This window comes from Orycteropus afer, unplaced genomic scaffold (genome assembly GCF_000298275.1).
Source record: "Orycteropus afer afer isolate SDZICR_OR568_19922 unplaced genomic scaffold, OryAfe1.0 scaffold00001, whole genome shotgun sequence".
NCBI classification, from domain to species: domain Eukaryota; kingdom Metazoa; phylum Chordata; class Mammalia; order Tubulidentata; family Orycteropodidae; genus Orycteropus; species Orycteropus afer.
Window position 1 is genome coordinate 27,075,599 of NW_006921588.1, and position 24,650 is coordinate 27,100,248.

General features: G+C 36.0%; 1 protein-coding gene across 1 annotated transcript in view; it reads right to left on the minus strand.

Annotated features, from left to right (window-relative positions):
* The window catches only part of MAP3K20 (mitogen-activated protein kinase kinase kinase 20), a 206,980-nt gene that overhangs the window by 63,430 nt on the left and 118,900 nt on the right, over positions 1-24,650 (minus strand). The window contains exons 7-9 of the mRNA XM_007941350.2: positions 17,867-17,953; positions 10,570-10,644; positions 4,089-4,195 (exon numbers count right to left, since the gene is read on the minus strand). Coding sequence (XP_007939541.1) covers positions 4,089-4,195; positions 10,570-10,644; positions 17,867-17,953 — 269 coding nt within the window. The remainder of the gene's footprint in view (positions 1-4,088; positions 4,196-10,569; positions 10,645-17,866; positions 17,954-24,650) is intronic.

Here is a 24,650-nt window from a genome sequence, read left to right on the forward strand (position 1 = left end):
GCTACTCCTTGGAAGGAAGACTGGGCGATCTATTTCCATAGAAATACTACCTTGGAAACCCAAGAAGCGGTCACTATGAGTTGAATTGACTCGATGGCAGTGAGCTTGATTTTTTTGGGTTTTGGCATACATAGTAAGAGAATCTTACCTTATTCAAATCCTACAATGATCATGCTCAGTAAGTAATATTTCTCTCAGCTAAAAAGGAATCTAGTATAGTGAATACTGCTAATGCATAGATGGCATGCCACTGGCCCCTAAAATACATCGATGCATTTTACCTTTTATCCCATTCCCTATCTATTTTAATCCTGTCTTTTCTTCTGGAAACATGAACTTATATATATTTTTAAAACATTTTAAAAATTACATTTATTATGCAAATAATTCAGGCTTAAAATAGAAAACAAGATTTATAACATAAAATATTCTCCCATAACCCCACCACCCAACAAGAACACTGACATTTGATACTTTTCTAGGTACACATATGTATACATATAAATAAATACTTCTTTGAAGAAAATGGAACTTACTGTATTGTTGCCTGTATTTTTAAATTACCATCAATTCTTTTAATAAACACAAATGTTTATCATCATTAATGGCTCTATACAATTTCATAGGTAAAACTATCATAATTTTTTTAAAACCATTCTTCTTTGATGATACTTTATGTCATTTCCAGTTTTACAATTCTAATCACTACTATGATGGACAAATATCCATACATTCTTGTACAACTTCCCATTTCTTTTCTTTTTTAAGGAACATTCTGATTATATTTCTTTTAGGACTAATTTTTTACCATTTTTTTAAAATTGTAGTTTGAGAGTTTACCAAGCAAATTAGTTTTCCATTTAATAATTTATACACATTTTGTTTTGTGGCACTGGTTGCAATTCCCTCAATGCAACAGCACTTTTCCCATTCTTCCTAGGTTCCTTGTTTCCTTTCATCCCTTTTTCCTGTCCCTTCCTGTCTTCTGAGCTCTGTTTATGGGCAAACATTGCCCTTTTGGTTTCATACAGGTGATGGTACTGAGGAGTATGTTCCTCCCTGGCCGTAAGTCATCCTCACCTAAGAACAACAACTGTTTAGCTAAAAGTTGACTTCTGGAGGTAGGTTCAATTCCAGGTTTGAAGGGTGTCTAAGGACCACAGTCTAGGGGATTCCACCAGTCTCTGTCAGATCAGTTAAGTCTTATCTTCTTTCATTCATGTTCTTAGGAATAAAATGCTCATGGCAGAATTTCTGGGACAAAGAATATGAACATTTTTAGGGCATCTGATCTAGCCTGTCTTCTAGAAAGGTAGTATGTTCCTACCAGCAGTGTACGAGAGAGCCTGTAATACTGGGTATTTTCATAATGTTAAATTTTGGCAACCTGATACATGAATTATGTCCCCTTGTATTTATTTGATTGATAAGTGAGAAGGGATATTTTTTTGTATGTTTACTGGTCATTTGATTTGATTTCTCCTTTTGTGAAATGTCTTTTCATGTTCTTTAATATGATTTTTATTAATTTAAAAATGTTATTTTTATAAACTCAGATTTTATTGTGTTTCCAGTAAAAGTTTCCATAGCAATAAAGTGTTAAAGGCAGTAATCCTTTGTCTATCAAAGTGGTTTTCAAGTGTGGCCTGGGGACTCATAAGACCTTTTCAAAGGATCTGCGAGGTTACACTTATTTTCAAAATAGAACTAGACATTATTTAGTTTCTCTACTCTCATCCTCTTACAAGTGTACAGTGGAGTCTTCCAGAGGCTTCATAACATGTTATACTGCAAGGGGCCGAATGAAGAAGCAGGATTTATTATTATTTTTTAAGTGAATCAACTAATAAATATATAAACATTTTCTTAGCTTTCAATTCTAATATGTAAACGTTGATAGGTATAATTCATTTAAATAAGTGCTCTTTGGGGTTCTCAGTAAATTTTAAGATTGTGATGGAACTCTGAGACCAGGAAATTTGAGAACTGCTGATCCAAACATATTGTGGGGGAGAGTAGTTGCAATACTATGTCATCTGTCTTGGCAATGTATATATGATGTATATTCCTTTTGATCATATAGAATCTTTAAATGTTTGTATAGTAAACTTTCCAAATTTCTTCCTATGTTTTTCTGATTTTGTTGATGCACTTCAAAAGACTCCTTATCTCAAGGGTATTAACAGTAGCATCAAAATCCTACTAAGTCCCCTGGATAACACATCAAATTCTTCAGAGAATTCTTTTATTATATCTTCAGACTAGATCAAGTTTCATGGTTATATGCTCTAAGGCCTTCAGTACTTCTGTCATAAGACTTATCAAAACAGCAATGAAATAATCACTTGTGTATTTAATTTACTAGTTTATATCAGACACTTCTGCTGGAGAGGTCCATGTGCATTGGGCCTGTTCTACAGCTCAACATTCAATATGGTACCTTTCACCAGCAGAGGCTCAGTGAATATCTGAATGAATGAATGTAAGACGTACATTTATGGCAGCAAACTAATTAACTTACACCATTATATTCTCCTGTATAATATCATGTCGTCTTTCCATAGCATTACCATCATGATATTTTCTTCTTTCCAAAATATTTACTGACCAACTGCTGTGTTCAAGGAACATTCTAGAAGCTGTAGGTACAGAGATGAACAAGATAGACTGTGGGCCCAATGAGATAGAGATTAAACAACCCACTGCAGTATTATTTATCCCTTGCAGTAGGCAGCAAAGGCTGGGAAGAGATGGTCTCAGAGCACACAGGAACCTGAGCTGGCTTGGGTCAAGAAGTACTTTCTTGAAGACGTGATATTCCAGTTGTTCTCTGAATGAGGATAGGATCTAAGGTGGGGTGGGGGTGGGTATCAGGGGTGGTGTGCAGCTGAAATAGGATGAGTTTTAAATAGAAGACACTGGATTTGCAAAGACGCTGAATATGGAGGGGGAAAAAAAAAGCATCTGCTGAAGGATTTAAAGAAAGCCAAAAATTAAGGAGAGAGTGATGTTCCTGAGTTGAGGCTGGTGAGTACAAAGTGTCTTAGGAGTCTTGTTAAGTATTTTGGCCTTTGCCCTAAGAGTAATGGGAACTCATACATGATTTTTAAAGGGAATTATTTGATTTTATTTGCTCTGATCTCTTCCTGTAGGAAACAGAGGTTACTTACATCTTTTGTTTTAATTCTTTCAGCCCAGAAAAAAGTCCCTCATTGCTAGATTCAAACTCACAGTCTTACTTTTGTATTGCTAAATAAAAATTAATTTAAGTCACTGGCCGTAGAGAGAGATTTCAAAAGAATAAAAATAAATAAGGTTATTGTAAAACACCAAACAGAAAGTCCAAAGAAATGTCTAATAATAGATGTAAACAACTTAACTTTCAAAGTCCATGCAATACTTACTTGGAATCAGCAGATGGCGCAAGGTGTCATGTTACTGCCATGGCCATCGGGAGCAGAGATGAAATTACTTAAAATCTCTGCTGAGTCAGGTGAGGAATAATGTCAGCTTCCAAACATGCTATTTATATTCATGGACATGTGACCTGGTGCAAATGCTCCACCCTGGGCTTGCTTTTTCCACTCACACAACAATCCCCTTGTTACTAAGTTTGCTTTTCACTTGAGAAAGTTTAATATGATTTATAACATTAAAATTTTCTTTTAAGAGGCATTTTTATACTATACCTCCCCCATCAGCAGATAAGAGTGCACAGCAAAATTCAAGGCAAATAGTATTTTCATGTCCCGTAGGACAGAGGCCAAAGCTGCCTAACACAGAGTGTATACAAGGAAATGTCTGGTAGCCATCTTTTGTCTCAGAAGATAGGATTTCAGTGTTCTTTCCAAAGTCTTAGACATATGAGAAGGCAACAAACTTGGAGAAACACTCTTTTTTTTTGCTTACATAGGAAATGGAAGACTTATTTGATCTCCAAAAAAAAAAAAAAAAAAAAAATCACATTTCTAATTTCTAATCTATCCTTAGAAATCCAGACTGTCATCACTCTGTGTGGTTCTCTTCTTCCTGAAGCTATTCTTGGTCCTTTTGAGCCAGAGGCTTACTCCAGCATGGTGGCTACCTACCTCCACTCTGCCTTGTTGTGCAGGAATGAGTTGCACTGGTCAGGAAGGCTAGCGTCATTTGACATGGATTCCAAAATTGCAATGATTTGTTTGAACGATGGTCGTTTCTGAGGAAGAGAAAGTAAGCAATCACTTGTTGGTACTGGAAAAAGTAGACCTTTAAGAGAAAATGTAGCTATCAACAAGCATGGTAACAAGCTCAAATCACTGTAACAAAATAAAACCAGGACACAAAGCTCTGCTTCAGTTATTTTACAACAATCAATTAGATAACTCAGGTTTAAGCGGACAGTATTCTTTAATCAATTCATAAGAACAAACTTCAATGTTTTTCCATCTTGTGGCCCAAGGTTTGGATAATGAGGTTATTCTCTCTAGGTAAGAACAGTACCAATTCTCTTTTGGGTTTGATTAAAGACTCCTAAAAAGAAAGCATAACTCCTTTCATAAAAATGCATCTATGTGGTAAAGCAAGTACAGTAAAAAGTTAATGGCAGAGTCTGGTGATGAATATACAAATATTCACTGTAAAATTCTTTAAATTTTTCTGTATGTTTGAAATTTTTTATAATAAAATGTTTGGGAGGGGAGTAAATCTGTCTATCTCCCAGTCATTCAGAAAAAAAATCTCTCAATTTCAAAGTCATCATAACTTCATGTTTTCAATGTTTATTCCACATTATAACAAGCTTTGGTGCTAAGAAATTGCAAGGTACTGTTCACTAAAAATTGAAAAAGCAGTGGTTAAGTATATTTCTTTAGCTAGCAGTAACTATACTATCTTTTGAGATTCCAGCCAAGGTTGAGACAAAAGGTTAAAACAAAAATGGAGAAAGATAATAAAAGGATGATGCACATTCTCTCTCCATCACACCTCATAATTATACCATTTCTGAAGAAATTACAGTTGCAGCAATTAAACATGCATTTTAATTTAAGAGCACAAAAACAAGAAGGAACAATGTTGAGGTTGCTTGCTTGTTCTTAGGCAATGAGTGCTTCCTACATTACTAAGAAAGGCATTTTCCCCATTTCTCAGGAATAAAGCTGGGGCATTTATTCTGAGTTCTGCCATTATTCTACCTGTTTAAGGGTAAACTTGTGTGTGGGTGTTTTAAGAAGAGGGCATATGATGCTAAATGTCATTGATGTACATTGTATCTTCTAACAGCAAAGAGAAAAGTGACTTAAAATACTTCAAAAATATATTTGCCTTCTTTTGACTTTGTTCCTATTTTAATTTCTGCCACAAAAAGAAATTAAAAAAGGTTTCAAAAAGGTTGCAAAAGGAAAAGTCTTGTAATTGTTTGCATAGTAATGAATTATATCACAAATAATGGCTTTTCATTTTTCATGGAAAAGCAGCAGGAGAACGAATTTTTAAGGACTAGTATTTTCCCCTACATTTAATCATTCTTGAAGTAAGAAAAAACTTTAAATGGATGACAAGCATCCCTAGAAAAATCTAAACTTTTTTAGTTAGAATATGCTTTCAGATGGCAATTATCACTGTGGACACTGAAAAAGAAACAACAATGTAGAATTTTGTGGTAATATTTTGTGCAAGTGTTCTTCTCACAGAATACAACATTTGGTCCAGGATCTCATGTAAATTCCTCTGAAGGGATTTAGGTTCATTTTAGTAGTGTTATATAAGCTTTCCTTATTAAAAGAAAAAATCAAAACTAGGACCATTTCATAAGTACTTATATATAGTACTGCTTTGTTATCTTCATTTTATATGTGAAGGAAATGAGTCTCAGAAATCTCTGAATTGCTCAGAATCACACAAGAAGCAAGTTACATAACCATACCAAAATAAATTTCCTCAGAGACCCATCTTAGTTCTCTCACTAGACATACAGAACAATCCACCCAGGAGCTGGTGCATCTGGCACAGGGGTATACTGTTAAACCATCATAGCATACTGGTTCAAAATCTTTTCTTCCATGAGGGTTAGATATTCTTTTCCATCAAATTTATGGCTTTAATTACTATTTTTTCCTTATTTAGAAATATCATTTTAGAGCATGAATCAACTCTCACCCTTTCTTCTTTTCTGTCCTTAGTAAGATATTTTGATCATCTCCTGCAAATGACTGGAATAACCCTGCATTTACCCATTATCAGCCTTCTCTTGTATACTTTTCTGCCTCTTCATTACAAAAGAACACTTTCTACAGAGGTGGATATTTTCATCTCTATATTAATGTTCTAAAGTCTAAGGACTTAAAAAAAGAGAAATAAAATATTTTAACCAACTACTGCTCTACATATATGCAAGATCTGGCACCAATTCTGGATGAATTATTTTATATATCTAGTGAGAGAACTAAGATGTGTCTCTCAGGAAATTTGTCTTCAGTCAACAACATCAGAGCACCTATTTACTAAATTTAGTAAAGTGCTATGGGAAATACATATAGAAACTAGCTCTGTTTCCTCATAGAGCTTACAATCTATCTAGGAAGAAAATATATTTAAAAAGTTTTTTTTTTAATAGTTCAAGGTCAGGCAGTAGCTGAGATGTTAAGAGCTATGATGGTTTAGGAAAAAGAGTACATTCTTTTCTCATTTATCAACATGGTTAGGCCCCAAAGACCAGGCTGTTAAACAAAAATCAGCATTATATGAAAATGGAGGATGACCTCAGATCACAAAATGGAGGATGACTACATTATGATATAGTACCAAGGTACATCACTGCATAACTGCCAAATTACATCATTACATAACTGCCAAACCACAGAGAATCATGGCCCAACCAAGATGACACATAACCTTAACCATCACAGCCAGTGTTACTCTTGCCTTGCACCTCAGTGTTCATTACTACCAGATGTACATCATTACTCTGCAAAAGAGTTGGATAATAGGTTTTTTATTATTGTCATAAATTCGTGAATGCAAAATGTTGGCTAACAAGATAGTCTGTATATAAAGAGAGGGTGTACTAAGCCTGGACTTGGGTAAAAAGAATGGCCAGGGAGAGCTTGATACTGAAGTGTTCAGGAGAGAAAAGAAAAAAAGGAAAAAGATCATGTTTAGGGTACAGAGCTATGTGTAAGGGGTGTCTAGAGAGACAGAGAGACAGACAGAGAACAGGAAACGTGGGCTGTGGCTGAATGTATAAGCAAACTTAGAGAGGATATATATTAGTTTTATAAGAATAAAATGTCATGGACTTAGAAATTAAAAATTGACCTTGAAATTTTTTTATACTTCATGTGGCAAGAACATAAGATTTCTTTGGTCCTAAAGAAGGGTCACTATGAGTCGAATCAACTCAACAGCAATGGGTCAACGGGTAAAGAAAGGTTAGCTGACTACATGTTAGGCAATAATACCCCAACTTCATAGGCTCGACACTATGCCTAATGTTCTTATTGTGTGAGGTGCTTACACTATCCTTTAATTAATGTAACTTAAGGCCCTCAATGAGATGGACTGACACAGTGGTTGCAACGATGGGCTCAGTGTATAGCAAGGACTGTGAGGCTTGCACAGAACTGGACAGTATTATATTCTATGGTACACAGGGTCGCTATAAGTCGGAGCTGACTCAATGGCACCAAACAACAACAACAAAATGTATGTTCTTAGAATTTTAATTAATGTAATACAGAGTTTCCAATGAGAAAATTCAAAACCTGCTTTGCATATTGAAATATAATTATAATTATAGACGTCTAGCTGCATAAATAAAATTCAATGCAAACAATTTTACATGAAAATTTTAAGTGTCGGATACAAAAATCTTATCAAAATTACTGGTATATGCCAAGATGGACATAAAAGTAGTTGAAAAAGTAGGGAAAGGTAATACAATACCATTTTAACAGTATAAAATAAATGTTCTAAAGGCAGGCTTGCAAATAATTGCTTATAGTTTCTACTGGATTAGTTGCAAAGTGCAGGCATTTCTTTTCATGTGTAAAAACCCCTATATTCTGCAAAATCACATGCTAAAAACATTAGGGTCTGAATTGGGGAAGGGCAGACCATTCAAAACCTATGCAAGTTTTAGCACTATTAAAACAGAGCAATCTTAAATTTTTTTTTTTAAAAAAAACACAGTTTTAAAAGAGTTTAAATTCTTTAATAAAAAAAGAATACTAAGTAAATATAGGACTCTACTATATTATGTTATACTGAATAAAAAAGGGTGAAGACAGTTTGATGAGCTGGAGTCAAAAGCAAAGGTCAAGGCTGTGGGTCATAAGGGCAAAGGCAAAATACATAAAGTCATAGAGAAACAGCAACAAATTCTTCCAAGACCAAGCAATGTCTAGGCCAAGCCAATAAAGAGCTTGGGCTCTTTGGGGTGAATGGGCTTCACAGTACTATGGTCCTTGCTACACTGGGCTGAATGATTATACTTTGTATTTAGCTGTTCTCCCCTGGTGGTGTGATCTGATTCATATGAATCAATATGAATTCTACGTTATACTAACATAATTCCCATACTTACTAATGTTTTATGAGTTAGTCATATTAAAGAAACCCGAAGAAGAACAGACTATATGTTATCACTATTCATGCTTCTTGGGGATAAGGTTGGAACCGAGCTTAAATTAAGGAAGAAATTCCATGGTTAACTCATTCTTTTAAGGCCTCTATTTAAAAGGTTAGGAGCTCCGGTGGCATAGTGCCTAACGCATTTGACTGCTGATGGTTTAAACTCACCAGCCAGTTTTATTCTCTGAAATAGAACTATTTCCATGAAAAACTTGACAGATTTGCACTATAAAATTTTAGTTTTTTTCTTTGAGGGTAATTGCTCTCTAGAATGTTGAAGTTGAGTCTTCTTTATTTGTTGACTTTTTATTACGGAAAGTTTCACACATACACAAGAGTAAAAAACTAAACACACTGCTGTCGAGTCAGACCCGATTCATAGTGACTCTTCCTTGGGTTTCTGAGGCGTTATCACTACGGAAGTAGACTGCCCAACATTCTTTCCGAGGAGTGACTGGTGGGTTTGAACTGCCAGCTTTCTGGTTAGCAGTCAAATGCCTTAGGCACTATGCCAGCAGAGGGGACAATATAATGAACCACCTCGTATTTATCAACTCAGCTTCAAAAATGATCATGGCCAATCTTGTTTAATCTATACCCTCATCCATTTCCTTCCACTTTATTTTGAAGCAAATCCAAGATTACACTATCATTTAATCTGTAAATATTTCCATATGTATGTGAGAGTCTTTTAAAAATCTTTGCAAGGAAAGGAAACGGTCCATTCATGTTCAAATGTGATAACCACATGAAAGCCTAAGCTTTGGAGTTTCTCCAATTCTATTCTGATAGCTTAAAAAAATCATTGAAACTGAATAGGAAGTGCATACTAGGATTCTCTAGAAGTGCCTAGTCTTTAGTTAGAAAAGGAGCTCTGGTGGCACAGTGCCTAAGGCATCTTCTGACTGCTAACCAGGTTGATGGTTCAAACCCACCAGCTGCTCCACAGAAGGAAGTTGGGGCACTCTACTTCCATCAAGATTTACCGCCTCGGAAACCCAGTGGGGATTGCTGTGAGTCAGAATCTACCCGATGGCAGTGAGTTTGGTTTGGTTTGATTTTAGTTAGAAAAAGGAGCTCCAGTGGTGTAATAGTTAAGGCATTTGGCTGCTAACCAAAACATGAACAGTTTCAAATCCATCAGTTGCTCAGTGGGAGAAAGATGAGGCAGTCTATTTCTATAAAGATTTACAGCCTTGGAAATCCTATGGGGCAGTTCTACTCTGTCCTATAGGGTCTTTATGAGTCACAATCAACTCAACAGCAGTGGGTTTTTTGGTTAGTTAAAAGGCAATAAGGTGCAATGGCTAAGAGCAGGGACCAATGCCACACTGCTTGGGTTTACCCATACCCCACCGCTTACTAGCTGTGTAGCCTTGACTTCATTACTTAACCTCTGTGTCCCTTGGCTTCTTCAACTGCAAAATGGGGATAATAACCTATTTCACAGGGATATAAAGAGCTCTGGTGGCATAATGAGTAAGGCATTTGGCTGCTAACCAGAAGCCTGAAGATGGGGCAAGATTTACAGCTGTGGAAACCCAATGGAGGTGGCCAAGAGTCAGAATCAATTTGATGGCAGTGAGTTTAGTTTGGTTTATATAATAGGGATATTCTGAGGAATAAATTAGTTACTATACATAAAGTGAACAACACCAGGCATATAAGCCCTCTGTGTTAACTATTTTTATAACATAAATGTTCAGTAGTTATTATTGATGATTTTGAAAAATGGACAAAATTATCTTTACAAAGTCAAGAATGCCCAAGAATACTCTAAGAAAGGCTACTAACTTTCTAGAGACCTGGGCAGGCAGATGTCAACAGAAAGCTAACAGTCAATTTGGGATTCACAGAAACAGCAATATAGCTTTGCTTTGTAATGGACTTCATTAATCTGTGGTTAAAAACCTAAAAGCCAAACAAAGAAAATTTAAGAATCAAGAACAAAAAGAAACATACCTTGGCATCAGCTTCCCAACACTGATGTAACAGGTCAGCAAAACTTCTGGGGCAACTGCTTGGAATGGTTAATCTCTATAACAGAGAGAGAAAACAAAACAAAATAAAAATTGCAAGGATTTAGTCATTAAGGCAAACAGATATTAATTGGAGGGTCATAAGTGAGTTAATTTAAGAATATAAACGAGACACAATATTTGAAACTTCCAAGGAATGATTAATACATGACAGGAGAGAATTTCTCTTCTCATAGTATCTAATCTCTAAATATGCTTATGTTTTTGTTAGATGCCATCAAGTTGGTCCTGAGTCATAGTGACCCTATGAACAACAGAACAAAACACTGCCTGGTCCTGCACCATCCTCCCAGTTGTTGGCTATGTTTGAGCCCAATGTTGCAGCCACTGTGTCAGTCCATCACACTGAGGGTCTTCCTCTTTTTTGCTGACCCTCTACTTTACCAAGCATGATGTCCTTCTCCAGGACGTGGTCCCTTCTGATAACATGTTCAAAGTACATGAGACAAAGTCTTTACATCCTTGCTTCTAAGGAGCATTCTGGCTGTACTTCCTCTAAGACAGATATCTTTTTCTTCTGGCAGTCCATGATATGTGTAATATTCTTAGCCAATATTATAATTCAAAGGCATCAATTCTTCAATCTTTCTTATTCATTCTCCAGCTTTTGCATACATATGAGGTGGTTGAAAATACTCTGGCTTGGGTCAGGTGCATCATAGTCCTCAAAAGTGACATCTTTACTACTGTACACTTTGTTGTTGTTGTTGTTATGTGCCGTTGAGTCGGACCCGACTCATAGCAACCCCTCCTTTACTTTAAAGAAGTCTTTTGCAGCAGATGTGCCCAATACAACATGTCTTTCTTAAAATTTCTGTTTTAAGATATATGTTTATGCTTTTCCTCCAAAGGGGAACGGTATGAAGAAATCTTGTCCAGCACAACACATAAAACAAAACACAGAATTGAGTACAAAAGAAACTATAGTGGGAAAGGGGCAAGTTGAAACTTAAATACTATGTCTAAACTCAGAAATTTATCACCATACTTGTACAGGCAACTATGCAATATGCTCCTTAAAAGTGAGAATGGCCAGACATCGTCTCTCATTCTTTGGTCACATCAAGAGACTGGAGAAGGACATCACGCTTGGTAAAGTAGAAGGTCGGTGAAAAAAGGGAAGACCCTTAATGAAATGGACTGACACAAGGGCTATGACGATGGGCTCAAGTATGGCAACAACTGTGAGGAGGATGCAGGACTGGGCAGTGTTTGGTTTCGTTGTACACAGGCACAATGAGTTGGAACCAATTTGACGGCACCTAACAACAACAACGGGAAATATCCAAGCAGGCCTGGCAACTAGGAAATCAGTTTAGCTTTGGCAGGTGTACAACTCTGAAGACAGAATATCATAGAGATAATTTTAAAGAATTATGCATTTTCTCACTGGTAAGTAAGATACTCTGAATTAATGTCTTAGTTTCCTAGTGCTGCTATAGCAGAAATACCATTAATAGGTAGCTTTAACAAGCAGAAATTTTCTCAGAGTTGTATAGGTTCTAGGAGGCTAGAAATCTGAATTCAGGGTGCCAGCTCTAGGGAAAGGCTTTCTTTCTCTGCCGATTCTGGAAGAAGGTCCTTGTCTCTTTGGAGCTTCTGCTCCTGGGCAGTCTTCGTGTGGCTTGGCATCTCTCTTCCCCCATCTCTGCTTCCTTGCTTGCTTGCTTAATCTCTTTTATATCTCATAAGAGATCGACTTAAGATGCATCCTACACTAGTCCTATCTCATTAACGTAACAAAGATATCTATATGCAAATGGGATTATAACCACAGGCATAGAGGTTAGAATTTGTACATGTGTTATTTGGGACCAATTCAATCCATAACATGTATGATTCATTATGGCTTAGTTTCAGTGAAACCTATATAGGTTTTCCCTGTTATCAAAAGGTAGCACATTCCTATGAAACCATTTATAAGTGGAAATGGTGCAAATCAAAGAAGCAATTACAATTAATTTATACAGGAGAAATTTTTGAATGTTCCCAGACCTAAAAAATAACCTACCAAATCATACCAAATAACACATAAAACCTAAATAACACTAACATATGGTGTTCACAGACACAGTTCAAAGCTGTGGTGGCATGGTACTGAGATGCTGAGGACAGCTTCTGGGGAAGTAGCCTGGCGAAGCCACTCTCGCTGCGTGGGGTGCATGCTGCCTCTTCAATGGCTTGCTGCAAGACAAACACTGAATACTAATTTTGCTTCTGTGTAACTTTTTCCTTAAAAGCAAAACTCCTTTTTTCTTTTCTTTTTTCCCCAGATAGCAGAAAGGTACTAATGCAGCTCTTTCTTAAGAACAAAGTGGCATAATGCACACTTTCAGAAAACAGAGGATAACTGTATACTGTAAGGATCTGACATCACAGATTATAATGTGAGGATCAGCTCTGTTCTGAACACAGAACATGTAAATGCCCATAGGGGGCAGTTTAGAAATCTTTGGAGGCAGTTTTTGTTTGTTATAAAGACTGGAGGCTTGCCACTGGCATTTATAAGGGGGAACAGGTCAGGAATGCTAGCCATCCTTCAGTGCACCCGAACGTCCTATAAGATCAAGAACTCTCTTGCACACTACCAAATTTCAAATGCCCTATGTGCAATCAAGTAAATAAAATAACCAAAGATATTTATAGTTTTCTGAACCAAGAAGCTAACTCTGATTGACAAGTAAACACCAAGTATTTCTGAACAGTATTAATAAGCATTGAAGTTTCCAAGAACGTGACTACCAAATAAAATAAATCAAAGGCAGATAAGTTTTGTTTTATTCATAACTTTAATAAGATTTTTGGAAAGTGTAATCTACAGCAGTGTTACTCATGGTACTGGAGTCTCAATACAGCTCAGCTTTATTAGCCTGCATATGGAGCTGGTGCATTCCATTTACCCACAAATGCAAGCACTGAAAAGCTGCTTCACTGTCTCTGCTAGTGTGGTCATGCTGGAGCATTTCCACACTACAACACGTATTTTGTTTATTTTTCCTTTATAATACAGCATGAGCATTATATTGACTTAAAAAATAATGTATATAGGTAGGTGTGTTACCTCTGAATTTCATTTTTGGGGTACAGTGGGAATGTTAATACACTTATTTAAAAAGAGCAGAGTATAGCGCTGAAGATTTATTCCACAGTATTGTTTGCCAAAGAAGTTTTGCAAATAAAAAACTTAAAATTGAAATTAACCACATTGGGGGGGGGGGGCTATGTGTAGAACTAGCCTTGGTAAGCAAATAACAGTTTATATTTGGAATTACAGACAAAATAAAAGCAAAACAAAGTAAACCAAAATGAAATAACCTTTTCCCAAGCTGGAAGATCTGCTCAGCACTTTTAAACTTCTACTCTTGTGATTTCGTATTAATGAAGCAAGATGTATTGAGCTGCACTATTATCTTACTGTATCATGAACTGCAAATATTTTATGATGGTCAAAAGGAAAATCAGTCGTTTTTCTTTTAAAATATAAGTTGGTTGGGGGTTGAAAACAAATAACAACCTATTATTGCATTTATTCAATTATATAATGTACTCCTGAATGTACTTGTGTAACAAAAATAAGGCATTTTCATAAGATTAGCTCTTTTCAATACTACTTTGTCTCAGCATTCTTCCAAGAACTGAAATGTGAACTGGGTGAGCATGGACGTTGATCATTTCCATCATCAATTTTGATGATCAACTTCTGAGATACCACATTCAAGACATTATTCAAGGAGACACAATTATTGTAAATAATTTGACATGGGCAAATATCACCTAAATCTAGACTCACACACTTTATGTAAGGGATTATTTTGGTGCATTAAAAAGTACTTCAAAATAGAATATAAAACATTTAAGTCCTGATCACATAACAGTGAACATTCCTAATGCATGAAAACATTCTGAAAGAACCAGATCTTAGCACCAGGTTTGCGATACAACTTAAAACTTAAATATTTTCAAATAAAAATTTCAAATATAAAATTAAAATATTCTCCAGCTATTAAATTAGGCATGACTTAAAAAAAAAAAACATATATGGTATTCTCCTTTGTACTACTGTAAAAACCTATTTTTTAAGTCAAGTTTTTTATTATCTGTTTCTAAAGTTTAGTCAAGAGCAGTGGAGTAAGCTTTGTGAGGTCATCTATGTCAATTAAGAATAGAACTTTTGCTACTTAGAAAAAAGTAAGTTTCATAAGAATAAATAAGAATCCAAGCATTTATAAAAATAGTAATTATACTGCCAGAACATTATAAATGACCGCTGACTGTTTTACTAAAATAACAAGGCAAATATCCATATCTATAACATTTAAACATTTTTTAGTACTGCTCTCTTAATTTCATGCCTTCTAAACCCTTAGGGATTCATGTTTTACTTTGCAAAATTTAGTACTGTTCCACAATTCTAATTTAATGGGATTTAATATTAGGAAAATTAATTACTTAAAAGACCTTGTTTTATTATTGAGGGTTTAGAAGCAAAGATTTTCAGACATAATCTTTAGGGAATACTGATTTTCCTAGTACTGATTGAAAAAGGCAATCCTAAATGGTGAAACTGAATAAAATGCCCAGTCTAGTAAGTCTAAGTCTAATGTTCCAGTGTCATTTCCCTGGTTTTGATATAGCTACATAATATGTCACTATTAGGGGAAGCTGGGTGAAGGGTACACAGCGATCTTTGTACTATTTTTGCAACTTCCTATGAGTCTGTAATTATTTCAAAATAAAAAAAAGGCAATCGTAGTATTTGGATATGGATACTTGATTGGCTGCCTAGATCACAGTTAAAATGCCTTTCTAAAAATTTAAACATGCCATTCTTTATTTAAATGAAAGCTGTTAAAAATATATATATATAATTTTTTCTTTTCAACCCAAAGGCTAATATCCATTCATTCAAATTATTTCAAAGCACAAATAACTAAAAGTTGAAAGAATTTTACAAATTAGATTTATTTAGGTTAAAGTCTCAATTTTATTATGAAATGAGATATAATAAAAGTATTGAAAATTATCTGAATGTTATGCAAAAAGAATTTGTTTTGAAAATGAGTGTCTCCATTTATGAGGTAAAATGGAAATGCCTTCTTGAATGATGAAAGTGAAAATTACATTTAATGATTTCTATATCTGTGATAAAAAAATTATACAGAATGAGAACAGATAAATATCCTTGTAGTATCCAATTATTCTTAAATTCATTAGAAAATTGAGAAAAGTTATTTCACCACATGGACTTCTTTCACTTCCCTCTTATATTGACTAAATATGGCACGGGAGGTATTGCGTACCCTTCATCAGTTATTAGCTAATCATCAGATCGCAGCATGGATAAAACAATAAAGAATAGGATCATTGGGGGAAAAGAGGAAGGTCTCTTCCTTACTGTACAATGTTCAGGAGGTTCTGAAGGTTATATATGAGTGATTCCCAACCCTCAATTCAATTATCCAAAGGCAGCATCTAAATTCATTTTTCTCTTAGCTTTAAAAATCTTTGATATTCCAAAGCTTTCAAAATGTTTTCAACTCACACCTATTCTGCCAGTCTTTAGATAAAATATTATTTTTAAATACTAATTATTCTATATGATATATATTTGGAGGGTCCAGTTAGCTTTAAAACACACACATACCCACACACATACACACACACACAAAATAAAACTTTCTTCTAGTTTATCTGGAAACAATTTAGAAGGAAAAGATTACATTGAGTGGTTTGCTCCAAAGTCAATAGAAGGTCAATAATTTTCTTCACTCTCATTTGTAAACCCAGAACCAAACATCTAATCATCTCACTATCAAAAGAAACAGACAGAAACAAGTGAGCTCTCAAATCATGAAATATCAGTTATCCTGTGAAAGTTGTGAACTCTATTTAATAGCACACCAGGAATTACTATCAGGTTTAATTAAAACCAAACTGCTCCTGTGAAACAATGAGTAAGGTACATTCTCTTCCTTTTTCATTTTTCTTAAATCGGCAGCTCTCTCCCATTCTGTTCAGCAATCATGAACATTTCATCCATTCCCAATGAACCAGGATGGCAAATTAATAAGGTAATATTGGATTATATGATCTAAAACATGGAAACTTGGTTTGTCCTAGTCAATAGCAGCTTTTTTATTAATCTAGTTTGTTCTGGCACTTACATGGGGTTCAGATCAATCCAATTCTTTTAAAGCATTAAAAAGTGAGTACTTTAATATATTCATCATTTTGGCAAATTATTTTATCCTAAGGTTGCACTGTCACCCTTTGTGAAGGGCACAGATAAGATCTGGAAATGAAGAAGTTTTGTGAAATGAAGTTGTTTTGCATTGCAAAGACAACCACATGCTTCCATTACATGATCTAAGTTCTCATAATACCTTGATATTGGATGCTTCATCCTTATGCTGAGAATTTCCATGGCTGTGCGTTTCAGTCACAATTTTAAACCTTTCAAAATGTAGTTGCTCTCTTTGATATGAATGTACCATGTTCTCTGATGTAGGCTCATAGGTCCAACTAACTGAAAGCCTCAATTTGTGGGAAGAAGAAAAGCGAGGCTGGGGACACAGCACAAACGGTGTTTACGCCACTGAAGTTCTTTTGAAATGGAAAGGCTCTGCATGAAGAAGTGAACAGTTATGCCACTGCCTCGCCAATTCCAGTGAGAAGCTCATCTTCAATGTAGTGTTCAACGTAGGTGGCAAATCTGTAATTTTTCCCTTTTTTGAAACTATTTTTTCTTCTTTTATTTTTGAAATTCTCATCTAAGCGACAGTTTCTTGTACTATAGTGACTCCTGCTGGGAGAGGTAAGTTGAAGTAGCTGAAGGTCTCTTACAGATATATCAACTCCCGGCCAGTAAAAAAGATGTCCTAAACGCAGGAGATGGAGTTAAACTGTTCCCCTACCTTGGACGCAATGGCTTCTTTCATCACTAAGAACAAACCCCTAGGTTTTACAATTGAGACTGAGAAACTAGTACAGTACTTGTACAATTTTTGATCTACAGCATCACGACGTGAAGCTGCAACAATTAGATGTAAAGGGTCCATTCATGAGGAATAACATCACTTTGACCCTTTGTGTTAGCTCCTACTGCTAATCTTTCCATAAGCGTGAACTTACTTTCAATTTGAAGAAGATGAAAAAGTCTTTTGCAAAACCCCAATACTGTTTTCTGATCTATGTACCTGAATGTAGAAACGTAGTCTTACCTCGTTTTTTTCTACTACAAGCCAAGCTACTTGTAATCCTTCCAAACCTTTAAAGGGGACCTCCCTTGTTAGCATCTCCCAGAGAACCTGGAACAAAAAGAAAGTGGAATTTTTATTCTTGTACTTTATATTTTTGGTATACTACTGAAATTTTATTTAATATTTAACTGTATCCATTTAGCAAACACAACCAACCCCATGTAGAGAAACTTGGGTAAAACATACATATTCATGCCCAGGACCCCTTCCACATATATTATAGACTTTTAATGTCCTTTTTCATAAAGAAAAAAACTAATTTAGAAATTAGAACATCCAGAGCTAGATTTAAATCAATGGGCCTGAGTGATTTAGAATTCTCCAGTATTCTCACAAATTAGATTTTACATTTTATTAGTTGAAACTCTTCCTCCTCTCAATCTCTGATAAATTTCTCTACAAGATAATAACTGGGAATTCAAATATATGTTTAAAGGCTTAATAATGGTCTCATTAAAAAAACTGAATCTAAGATCCAAATCACTGGTTATGCCTCCCCACAATGGTAGATATTTGCAAAATTGTAGCATTTAAATTTTGTGTTTTGGAGAAATCGTCCCCAAATTGAGTTAGTCTAAGGGATATTAATATATTCATTTTCATTTACTTATAACATAGTTTACTATACTATATTCCAAAAGGTAATAATAGACACTTTATGTATGTATATGCTGATTGTGCACGTGTTTAAGTACGGGTGTGTTCAACCCTTGCAATCCTTGAAATTAGCATGATTAATAAATATGAATTGGAAAGCAAAAATAAAACAATGATACTAGGAATGCTGAAAACAGCCACCAATTTTGGTTTCTCTTTAAACACTGAGAATGATTTGTACAATGAGTTAATGTGCCTATTTATACAAATGAACATCAAAAAGTTAAGTCTATCAATACTTTGTGAAGTACAAAAACAATTCTAATGTTGTCAATAGTAACTGAAATAATAACCACCACCACCATTTACTGAGTACATATTATGTTCCAGGTACCTATTAAACTCTTTGCCCATGTTATAATGATTAATATCAACCCCACTAGTAGATATTAAGGAGCTCTGGTGGTGTAGCGATTAAGGCAAAAAGTCAGTGGTTTGAACCCACCAGACACTCCACAGAAGAAAGATTAAGCAATCTGTTTCCGGAAAGATTTGCAGACTTGGAAACCCAATAGGGGTCGGATGAGTTGGAATGAACTCGATGGCAGTGAGAGGCAGATTTTATCCTCATTTTATAGATGTGGAAACTAAGTCTTAAGGAAGTTAAATAATTTGTCCAAATACATTCAGTTATCAACTGGCAGAGCCAGAAATGAACTTGCTATCTCATTTGGAAGGTCAAGCTCTTAACCTCATGTAACTCTAGAGGAGTAACTAGGTAGTACTGTATCAGAAGTAGGTAGCATGAGACAAGAAGGTGCAGTATGGGAATGCCATGTTTTAAGTATGTGCCATTGCAGAAAAAGAAAAGAACTCAGCAGATTTAAGATCTCCTTTGTTTTGAAAACAACCAGAAACCTTTTCTAAGTAAGAGTGTAGACTGAGGACACACACTCTGTTGAGTCAAATCCTATAAACCTCTAATTTCATAGCCACTACAAGTAGTCCTCAGGTTACAAACTAGGTCCATTTCTAACTGTGTCTTTAAGGTGAATTTGTAGCTGAGTTGGAACAAGTGCATATGGCTCTTATTAGCCTTTAGTGCAAGAAAAGGCACTTAGCCTTTTCAATGTCTTAAAAGCTGCACATGCAGCAAGTAAAGGTGACTGTGATGAAGAATTTGCTCCAAGTAGAGGTACTTCAATCATTTCAAAGTGAGGGCAAATTTCCATAACTTACAGGTTATGCAAGTAGTTGTCTGTAAGTCAGACCTCTGTAATCAGGGACTGCCTCTATTGCCTCAGTCAGTGCTCAGTCTTATTCGAGCCACAACATGTTAAATGAATTCTGGCTAACACTGAGGACAATTAGCAGGGAAATTGGCAGACGCTGCTCAAAGAGGGGAAAAAAAATCACTGAAACCTCTTTGGGCTTTTAATCAAGTGTGTAAGGTACTTCTTTAGAAGAGCTACTGAATAATTCTATTTGAGTGACAGAAGTAATTAGGAAAAGGTAAGGGGTATTCCAGAAGGGGACAATTTTAGCCAACACTGTGAGGAAAGGGTGACAGCCAGAACAGGTATGCAATCACCCCTGATACAACATACCGCCTGCACGGGGTGAGGGGCAGGGGCAGCAAGAGGGCTGGGCAGGAAATGAAGCCCCTCAATTTGATGCAATTACCACTCCACTGGTTCTGGGGTTGCAGAGCAGAAAGGCCATGAAGAGTAAATTAATTAGTGATTTGGCATTCCTAAGGAGAAGGTGAATTAGCCTCAAATAAATCAAATGTCCCAGACCCCAAAACATTCAGATGGGCAGCCTTGTGCCTCCTCCTTTCTTAGTCTAACCTCCGTGGGCCATATAGTGTGCGTGTGCACACACATGTGCACATGCGCACACACACACACAAGACTTGATTGTTGGGAATAGCACCAAAAAAATATTTATGTGAGTCTTTATTCCAAAATATCCAGCTGGAGTATGCTCAAAATCTATTAAGATCAGGTTATATTTCTCTAAGAGTTCTAACTGGAAAAAATAAAGACAGTTTCATTTTACTTCCTTTCTGTGTCTCTAAAGAGCTACTAGAGCAGAGGGAGTCACTTGATGGGTGTACAACTGTCAGAGATGTGTCATTAACAGCTGTGCTCTGCCCCAATGAGATCCTCAGTTTAATGCCAGTATGAGTGTATCTCAGGATTTCTTATTAATTCACAAGATTCACTAATGGATCAAAAATTAGCTAGTATAAGACAGGACAACAGCTTCTTCTATATTAAACAAAGTGATATTTGGCATAACAAAGTTAAGTTTATTTAGGAAGGTCTAAAAATATATTAAACTATGCTTGGAAATAGCATTATGTGGAAGGCCTGATATTATTGTGATCTTTCACCTTAAAAATATTTTCCAATTCATTTTATATTGAGAAGTCCTTACATTTAAACTGCACTCACAAGGCAAATTCCTATTTTGTGTTTACAGAACAGAAACTTGGACGAGGCTGTGTGTTTTTCCTGCCTTTTCTTTTACAAACAATGGAAAGTCGCTCCCTGAGCCCTGGTTGTTCTGGAACGTGGCTCACAGACAAGTATGCAGAGATGTTCTCTTCTCTCTTAAGCCACTCTATTGTCAAAACTGCTTTTGGCTGAGAAACTTCTAAGAATGTAATTCTGCATTATCATTAGGATAGCTTTGTTTTGAAAGGGTGGCTAGGCCTTGTGTTCTCAGAAGGCTTATTCTTTCAATGTTTTTCATTTTTCTTCAGTCTTATCTTTATTGTGGATGACACGCTAAACACTTCTGGTTTTGGGCCTTCAAAAGAAGTCATCAGAAAAGGGAGGAAAAATCTCCTTTCTTATAATATGGAGAGAAAACCGACTGCCGGCCTGGCAAAGTCTACCAGCTTCGAAGCAAGGATTACAAGATCCACGTCTGGCATTTGCAGTACATTTATTTTAAGGCTGAACAAAGCCAGTTATTCTTGCCATGTATTAAGAAGCAACAGAAATTTATCAATCTGGGGAGGCAAGTACTTTTGAGAGTAAGGGGGAGGGGTGTTAAGTCTGAAAAAAATGAAAGAAAAAAGTAAAAATAACGAGTTTTGAGGTGTAGGTTTTAAAAAAAGATACTTTTTTTCTTTTCTTTTCTCTTATGGTCTTATTCATTTGTACATGTGGCTGTTGTGGGGTTAGGGGTCCAACAAGCAGAACAGACCCTTAATGAATTATGAACTATGGGGTTTCTTATGCAAACAAATCATTCCACTTACAAATGAATCCCAGCTAATCACCTATTTTCTGAAAGGTCAACAAAAATTCTTAACAACTATACCACTTTCCTAGAGAATTATCATTTTCAAAGTTTATGGATCACAGATTTTTACAACTAACATGGTCCCTACCTTAACAACTGTCCAGTCCTGCTCTTTTACATAACATCTACTCTGAGCACACGATGCATTCTTCATTTTTCAAAAATTTGTGACTGTTTAAACAAAAAGGCTGTGGAAAGCCTGTCTTGTTCTTTGTCTTTCACTAATGATATTTATCCAGAACAGGATGGGAAGGGGTCAGAATGAAATGAAATTCTGAATTCTTACTCATAATTAAATTAGCATATGTCTACTTTTCTGAATGGAATTCTGCTTAAATAGCTTTCTGGGTGAGTAAGACTAGCCAGCATTCTGAGTGAACTCTCTTTAAGACAGTTAAGTAACAGATGCTATTTTAAAGTAAACAGATTCACTGGAAAGGCATTTTTGTTTCCATAGGTTAAGGGAAGATTCTAGCACAAACATAAGAATTGATATTCAAAAGCATGTGACTTGGGGAAATAGGATCTGAAGGGCACATCCAGTGTGTAAATAAAGAACAACACTGGAAGGGTTAGGCAGCTAACGGCACAGTTTGTTTCAGTAAGTTAACATTCTCTGATAGAATGATTTGTTAAGTATTTGTTAAATCTCCCAAAATCAATAAACAAAACAAAGGTGGGGTCAGCAAATAAGAGCACAGAAAACCTAATTAGCAGAGGAATGTTCTACCAAAAAGTAGTGCACAGTCACTTGAATGACAAACTTTCAAAAAAATAAACTGAGCATTTGCAGATTCAGAAGATTGACCAAAAGGGTCTCTGTGGAACAAGTGAAAAGGATTAAAAAGATATGGGAAAAAACCAGTAAGCTCTGCAAAGAGAGGTCTCTTAACATCTTTTATAGTTTCCATATGAAAAGAAATTTGTTCTTAGTTGGTTATTGGTACTAAGATGCCTTCAGCTAAGGAAAAACAGATGGGTGCATTTCACACCAAAATCCTTGGCAACTGTAAGGCTTTGAAAGAAGGCAATGTAAAGTTTGTTTTCATAAATGAAATACTGAGACCAAAAGTTCTCTCTATACAGAATTCATAGTTATATCTCTGGATCAAAAATTTCTGAGATAGGGAAATTCCAAGACTAGGAGAGAATTTTAAAAGTAAAAGCACTGGACATGGACTTGGGAGTTGAATGTGATAAGGAGCCTAAAAAAAGTCTTCTAATTCATGTAAATGTGAACAATAATTTTAAAATTGTAACTATCTAAGTGGGTTTACATATATTTATAAGTATGTGCAAGCCCAGAGGCGAACCTGTGATTTCTCATTGAATCAGTATGATCCATCAGCTGAAACACTGACTCAAGGAGCCACATTCCTCTGCTATGTTGATCCTCTTGCAGTTCCTCTTGTTCTATAGCAGGGTCTGCAAACTCAGCCTGCTGGCATAACACAGAAAGTCTTTACACTTAAAAAAGGTTGTGAAAAACAAAATACCAAGAAGAATTGGCAACAGAGACTATAAGTAGTCCTCAAAGCCTAACATTTACTATATGTTGTTGTTGTTATGTGCCGTCGAGTCAGACTTGACTCATAGAGACCCCTCCTTGGGTTTCCGAGGCAGTATCACTACGGAGGGAGCTCTGGTAGCATAGTGGCTAAGACACTTGCCTGCTAACCAGATGGCTGGCAGTTCAAACCCACCAGCCACTCCTTGGAAGGAAGGTTGGGCAATCCTACTTCCGTAGTGATACTGCCTCGGAAACCCAAGGAGGGGTCGCTCTGAGTCAGGTTTGACTCGACGGCACATAACAACAACAACAACAATCACTACGGAAGTAGATTGCCCAACCTTCTTTCCGAGGAGTGGCTGGGGGGTTTGAACCACCAGCCTTCTGGTTAGCAGTCAAGTGCTTTAGGCATTATGCTACATATAGCCACAGAAAAAGTTGGTTTACTCCTGGTCCACAGGATAAAATGAGACACTAGCCCAATAAGCAGGAAAAAGAAATTTTAAATTACCCTAAAGTTGATGTCAGGAGCTCTGGTAGCATAGTGGCTCAGACACTTGACTGCTAACCAGAAGGCTGGCAGTTCAAACCCACCAGCCACTCCTCAGAAGGAAGATGGGGCAATCTACTTCCATAGTGATACTGCCTCAGAAACCCAAGGAGGGGTTGCTATGAGTCAGGGCTGACTCGATGGCACATAACAGCAACAACAACAAAGTTGATGTCTAGCATAGTACCTGACACAAGAAATAAATATTTGTTTAAGAATGAAAGTACACATTCATGGTCCCCCAAGCAGAAAAGTCCCCTACAATGACAGCCCCCTGGTTGACAAGGACTGCCCACGAACACCCAGCCTCTGAGCAGGATTTCAGCACTTAACTCTTAAATGTGATAGAGATCTATCCTAAACAGATAGAGATTATCAACCTTTTCATAAACCCCTCTCACAGAGAAGACAAAGACTTCAACAAATGGAAAGGGGGAAAAAAAAACTAGGAGGAAATAGGCTCAATCCAAAGACCAGAAAACATTAAAATACAAGAATAAATATCTTCAGAGATGAGAGAAAATACTGTATTCATGATTCAAGGGTAAGACGGTTTGGGCAGCCAGGAGAAATATCCAGAGAAAAAGAAAAGAACTTTTAATATTTTATTCTAAAATTAATCTGAAAATTAAATAGACTTGGAAGATAAAGTTGAGAAAAAAACTTCCCAGATGGGGGAGGGGGTGAGTGGAGAGAAAGAATAGGCAAATATAAGATAAGAAAATTAGATAATTAACTTCTAATTAGTAAGAATTGTAGGATTAAAAAGG